General features: G+C 29.6%; 1 protein-coding gene across 1 annotated transcript; it reads left to right on the plus strand.

Moving 5' to 3' along the window:
* Nucleotides 1-373: 373 nt before the first annotated feature.
* On the plus strand, nucleotides 374-592 carry HELRODRAFT_90499 (hypothetical protein; the record flags this gene model as incomplete). The annotated part of the gene is made up of 1 exon (XM_009032577.1): nucleotides 374-592. A coding segment is annotated over one exon (219 nt), but the record flags the coding sequence as incomplete, so codon positions are not given.
* Between the last annotated feature and the right edge of the window lie 6,861 nt (nucleotides 593-7,453).

Here is a 7,453-nt window from a genome sequence, read left to right on the forward strand (position 1 = left end):
ATTACAACGAATCAGTTGACAATGAAACAGAATTTACCACTCGAGAAAATTTTCGTGTAAACATATTTCTGGTAATTGTGGATAATTTAAATTCTGAAATGAACAAGAGACGAAACGCTTATGTAGAAATTAATAAAAATTTCAAAGCAATTGTACAGTTCAAAACATTGTCAATGGGTGAGTTAGAGATTGCAGCGGATGGATTAAGATCTTTATTTCCAAACGATCTAGACGACACTTTAAATACTGAACTGTTGCATTCAAAGTCTCATTTGGCTACTTTAGACCAAAATGCAGTTCCACACACTCCAATTGATTTGTGTAAATGGATAAGATTGAATGACTTGCAGTGTGTATATCCAAATGTAGACTTCGGATGCACACTTGTACTCCTGCTACAAACTGTTCAGCCGAGCGATCTTTTTCTTGTTTAAATCGCGTTAAAAACTATTTGCGTTCGACAATATCCGAAGAAAGGTTAAATTATCTTGCAATTCTATGTATCGAAAAAACAATTTTGCAAGATTTAAACATTAATTTCGTTATTGATGAATTTGCGCGCAGGAAGGTACGTCGTAAAGTTTTGAAATAACTTTTATAAACTGCAATGATAGAAAATTTATTTTTTAAAATTGATAATATTACATTACATGAATATTATTAAAGAATGTACTTAATAAAAATGTTTTAAAAATATTGCGTTTATATGAATTTAATTTCTAAATTTATTATAAAATTTAAAATGGGGCGGCAAACCACGAGTGCCTCTAGGCGGCAAAGAGGTTAATCCGCCTCTGATTATTCAAGAGCATTTTGGTGTTTATTTTTAGAAAAACCTGAGATATAATTAGAAAAATCTTGGCCTTTCCGAAGTTATGTTAATAACTTTTTGCCGGTCTGCATTCAGCTCGTTTGTTAAAATTTATTTCTTTTTCAACATTCTGTGAAGTTTTAGGTTAATTTAAAAGGTTTATATAACCGTATTTAATCGTTAAATGGATATTGCCATTTTTTTTGATGCATCAGAAAAATCGAAGATTTATAATAAGTTGGTTAGTAATCTTTATTTTTCTAAAATAAAGATTTCTTCATTCATTCTCCCAGTACCCACGAATCATGATGATGATGGACTTCATTTCATTAGAGTAAGGCTCTCATCATTCCTAAATTAAATTAGAATCTAGAAAACGAAAAGAAATTGGTAAAAATTGTATTGTAAAAATGAAATGTTATTACTATTTAAAATATATAACTAATAATCAATTTGTAATATATTGTTATAAAAATATAAATAAATTAATCAACTAATAATTTTTAAATTAAGATGTAATTTCTGTGCATATGTCCTAAACTAGAATCTTTCAACACTCCAAAGCTTACGATACAAAGAAATATTTCCTTTCAACATAACATACCCAAACCAAATTTAATCACACAAGAGGTTTTTAAAATTTATTTTGGTAGTAAAAGCAAACAATCTTTTTTTCTGTTTAAATGTTATGATTTATATTATTTATTAATATATTAAATAAATTATATAATAATTTAAGTTAAAATCAAATTCTTTAACTATTTCAACTGTAATTGACATTATTAATATATTAAAAAAATATTAATACTTTACGCTAACATCAAATTCATTATGCTATTAATTTAAAACGAACAATTGTTGATTTTTAATAGAATAGGTATGTAATGTTTTTATGAATTTTAATTAACATTACTATTTATAAAATAACTCTGAAGGTGCTAAATCATGAGCATGTATAATATAATATACAATTTTAAGGGCCTTTTTCACACCAGTAAGAAAGAAAACTTTCATCTTTTAGATAAATATTCCACTTTCCTGGTCTTTCAGTGTCAATATGTGTAACGTTCAATATTTCTATATTTTCATCAGTTATTTGTTCTTGAGCCGTTAAAGCTAAATTCTCTCGACGATCAGTTAGATTTCCAGCTTGTGAAGTAGAAGCTTTACTTTGATGATCAATATCTGTTCCAGAAGTATTCGATTTCCTTGAGTCATTAGAAAATATTTTATCCAATTTTTAATAAAATTTTATTTCATATCAAAAATTGCTTGTAATTCCTTACACTTACACTTTACACAGAGCGATCTAAAGATGAATTAATAGTAAATTAACTTTCTAACTTTCCGTTAATAAAAGTTAAATAAAATTTTAAATTTTTGAATTTCAATTTTACGCGTAAACCAGTCATGGATATGGCATAAAAATTAATTTATAACAAAAATTGTTTTTTATTCTATGGATCAAGCATCGTCGTTGTCTTCGTCAGCGTCTTTGATTACTCGTCTAATCTGAAATTATCGCTTGGGAAGCTTTTGTCTCGTTTCTTTTTTAAATTCGATTTCGTATTGCATTTTATATATTATATATTATATTTAGTATATTTAAAAAAGAAAAGGGATTAGTGTAATTTTCTGCATTTATACATTTCGTTTTATACATTTTACATTCCTACATACATACATAAATATACATAAGTAGTCAAGTACACATGACATGACATTGAGATTAAACTATTAGAGAATCTTAATTCTTAGCTTGTCAAAATAATATTAAATACGTAATACATTTTTAATTAGAAATTATTTGCTTAGTATTTGATTTGACAGACACCGATTCTAAACCAAATCAAAATGCCTGTGATCCATTACAAAATGCCACTCATCTTATTTAAATGAAAATGTTACTTTACACAGGTTAATTTAATTTAATTTAATTTAGACTATACTATACACTATACTATAGCTATAAAGTATAACACTATACAATATAATTATAATAATCAGCAAACAATTACATATATTAATATAATATAATAGTAATAAATAATATTAGTAACATAATAAATGCATTAAATGGTAATGTTAACTCAAAGTTGTATAAATAATTTGTGCTGATATTAATTAAGTTAAATTTAAATTCAGACTGACAAAGAATGATATTAAGAGAATGAAACGAGAAAACCTCATCAAAAAATACATTGACAATAAGGATGGAAAAAAAAAATTTTAATTTGTAGCAAAAATTTTACACCAGAAAGTTTTCATAAAGTTGGTTTGAAAATTTTTCTTCAAAAAGATGTTTTTTCAACGATATTTGACAAGGTTAGTGTTACGTATATAAAAACCAATCATTTCAAGTTTCAGTTGTATAATTTAAATGTTTTTAAAGTTATAATTTTGAAATTAAGATATTGTTGTCATGATAATTTTTCTGAAGCGTTCTTTATTTATGTTATGATTTATTATAAACCAAAAAGAAACTTATTTTAATTTTTGAAGTTTGTAAACAATAACCTGCTTCTATCATAATTTAAACATTTTGTATTTTTAGCCTTCATCAGATGTAAAGTTAGTTTCCGATAATATTTCTGCAACGTTAATAACTGATGTGATGTCAAGTGTAAATTTGGTTCGTATTTTTGTATCTATATATTATCAAGATTGTGTTACAAATTTCAGTTTTTATTAAATATTTTAAAAAATTTGCTTTGCGTTAAGTTTTGTTATATTTATATTAAAAAATAAGAAGCATGTTTATGTTTTATGTATAAGATAGAAATATAATTAAACATTTGTCTTGTCGTTCTGACCGGAGTTATCACCTTAAAGATATTAATTAGATCTAGATGCTTTGCAAATAATAATATATATTCAAAAAACGTCCAGTGTTAATAAAACTTTAATAATTTAACATTTCAGTTAACCTCAACACCATCGCGGACAGTTGAAAAACCATCAACATCTGCTGTTAAATTGGTTTGTATGTTTGACAGGTTATAACATAATATACATAACAAATAAAATTTATTAAACTTTCTGCAACTCTCAAACACAAATAGTTATCTAAAGAAATTTTTATATGGCTTGCATTCATTGATTTCAAAAAGCTGAATTGTCATTTAAAAAATTACTTATAAAATTTTTGGAATATATACTTGAAATCTTGAAACGTAACAGACTGGTATTGATGCTTTGAAGCCGAGAAGTTTGAAAAGGAAAGCTAATCAATTATGTACGACATTGACTAAAACAAGGAAAGTGTTATACAGCTGCAATAGAAGAAGAAAGAGATATAAATTAAATGTTCAGGCATTTAAAGAAAAAATTAAAAAACTTAAAGAAATCAATGATGAACTGAACTCAAGATTGGTTGTAAATTCCTGTAAGAAAATTTTATAAATTAGAAACTATTTTGCTTCCAACCCAAAAATTTATTCTAACGTACAAATTCAATCAGGATCATCTGGAGTTGTTCTTCAACTTTATCAGAAGTACAAGTTTGAAAATATATAAAGTAATTTTTAAAACACTTTTAACTTCGTATATTATAATTTGACTTAGGAAAATGCATTGACAATCCCAATTTACAACAGTTGGAAACCATCTTTAAACGAGTTTATTTCAGATGTGGGATTGTCCCTGGGAAAACAGGTTATTCAAAAATTAAAAATACATACCTTTTAGATGATATTTTATGTTTATCATTATCTAACTTTTCAGGCAATGTACAGGAACAATTAAAGAAGATTCTGAATTTAAAATACCCAAAGAACAATTTCAACATATTTTTGATGAAGCTATTTTAGAACTGGAGTTTCTAAATCAAAACACAATGTCAACCATTATAGATAATGCAGTGGCATATATTGCTGGATGGGTGGTTCGAAAAGTAATCCAGATGATAGATTGTAATCAATGCTGGCTAGCACTTGTTGAAACAAAAAATAGAGTCGCCATGTTTTACCAACAGCTACTTATATTAAAGGACGACGGTGGTTTGGTTTTTCCTTCCCGTGGTGTCGTCAAGGTTATTAAAATAATTGATTTATAAAAATTTTTGCTTCATGCTTTTTCTATATCATCATCATAAAACAGTATACAAGAAAACATATATTACAATTGAATAACAATAGGAACAATGCATTAACAATCATTAACAACATTGCCAATAACAGACGGCTACCCATAAACTATTCCTAACATTTAATAAACAGATTTATCATGTAACAAAAAGGCAATTAAAAATGGATACCGAGCAACATAAAATGAATACTGAATCGGTAGTTTAAAATGTTTTTAAAAGGTTAGCCAATGAAGATTTATTAAATCTCGAAAAATATATATCAGAGATACATTTAATGGATTAAATAATCATTATTACAACTTATTGCAAAAACATATATAAATATACGTTCATTTCATTTCGCAAAAACCAAAAATCAAATAAAAATCCGTTCTAAATTTTATAAGTTAATACATTTCAAGGGACAATAAAATCATTTATCAATAAAAAGATTTATCAACCATTTATAAATTTTGAATGGTTTGATTTACTTAGTAATTATATTTGTTTCATATATATATTAAATATTCTTTTGCTATCTGTTGGTAAAATCTGTATTTTCTATTTGGTCATTATGTTTTCATAACACCCGTCACTCTAACATCTTCACTATTCTATATTTGATTTATTTTTTTTATTTATAAAATCATTATTTTCAACATATTTCAACATAATTTAACATAATTTAACATACTTCAATCATATTTTATTTCTAATTGAGTTTTCACATTTGCTTCATTTAATTGAAACGAATAATGCATCAATCAATCAATCTTCGTTTTCTGTTCAAAGACCCGGTTTCCCGAGGTAGAACGTTGTTTTCTTTGCCATCAACTTTTTGCGCTATTTAATTTGAAACGAATAATGCATCAATCAATCAATCTTCGTTTTCCGTTCAGAAACCCGGTTTCCAGAGGTAGGACGTTGTTTTCTTTGCCATCAACTTTTTGCACCAAATTAGACGATCAGTTGTATCCATTTCATTTAAATTTAGAGCTTTCATGTCTCGCTCGATTGTTTGCGACCAGGACTTCTTTGGACGGCCTTTGGGACGTGTGCCAGGTACTTTAACATCTGCAAGAAAAGTTATGGCACTGTTTCCACTTCGTTTGACATGACCAAACCAACGCAGACGGTGTTGCCGGCATTCGTCCTTTATATCATCTAAACCAGCACGACGCAGGATTTCGGTAGATTTGATGTGGTCCTTCAGACTAATTCGTTGCATCCATCGGAGCATTTTCATGTCGGTTCGTTGAAGTTGTTGTTCCAGTTTGGTTGTCATTGGCCATGTTTCTGCACCATATAACAACACCGGACGTATCACAGATTTATAAAGTTTTGATCGTAGTAGTAGTGGGATGTCACGCCGCATCAATATAGAGGAAAGGAGATGCCATTTATTCCAGGCTGCACGTATGCGTGCTCGAACGGCAGCTTTAGCTGTTCCAGTACAATCCAGAACATCCCCTAGACATTGAAACGATGTGACTTTCTCTATTTTAATGGCTTCAAAAGCAGTGCTATTTCGAATTTGTTGTTGTGGATTGGTGCAAGCAGGACAAACAAAATTTGACACTTTAGATAAAGAACCAATTATTTTTGAACAACGTTTGTGACACCACTAGTTACACTGCTGACACTTGATTGAATTGTTACCTACACCAGCTTTACAAACTGAACAGGGCCATCGTCCAGTAGCTGTAGATTGGATGTGTTCACCAGTGTTCATTGTTTTGGTTTTGCTGATGTTGACTTTGAATCCATGATCGGCGAGTCTGTTGTTCCACTCTTCAAACATCTGTGCTGCATTCTGCTTAGACGTGGCTGTTAAAACGATATCATCAGCATATACTAGATTCCAAAGGTCACCAGTGCGTATCGGTTTTGTGATTTCTTCCATCACAGTTATAAATAACAGTGGACTGAGAATCGAGCCTTGGTGAACTCCATCGCCTATGTCAAATGCATCTGTGTTTCCAACCGTTGTGCTGCCAAGAGTCTTAGTATTCGTATACATTTCCATCACAAGTCGAACAAGATATTTTGGAATGAGTTGTCGACGTAGATTCCACCTGATTGCTTCACGGGGAACTAGATGCTTTTTCAAGATCTACAAAAATGTATGATAGTTGTTGATGCTTTGCGAGTTACTTCTCATGCAGTTGCCGAAGAATGTGAATTGCATCAATTGTAGATTTCCTCGCTAGAAACCAAATTGATGATTTCCGATTGTGATGCACGACGTTAATCTTCTCTCAATGATTTTCTCGACAATTTTCAGAAAGTGTTCTAACAGACGTATACCCCGATATGATGAACAGTTCAATGGATCACCTTTACCTATGTATAGCGGAACTGTCATGCTATAGTTCCATTCAGTCGGCATTGAGCAATTTCTCCACACTTCACGGCAAAGTTGTAGTAACGTTTGGATACCTGCAGTACTAGATACTTCGATAATGTCATTTGTGAGTCCAGAGGGCCCTGCTGCCTTTCCATCCTTCATGGCTTTCAGGGCTTCTATAAGCTCCTCTACAGTGATGTCTCAAATCGGACCTTTGATGGGTGGAGCG

The sequence above is a fragment of the Helobdella robusta genome (genome assembly GCF_000326865.2).
Source record: "Helobdella robusta unplaced genomic scaffold HELROscaffold_84, whole genome shotgun sequence".
In the NCBI taxonomy this organism is placed as follows: Eukaryota; Metazoa; Annelida; class Clitellata; order Rhynchobdellida; family Glossiphoniidae; genus Helobdella; species Helobdella robusta.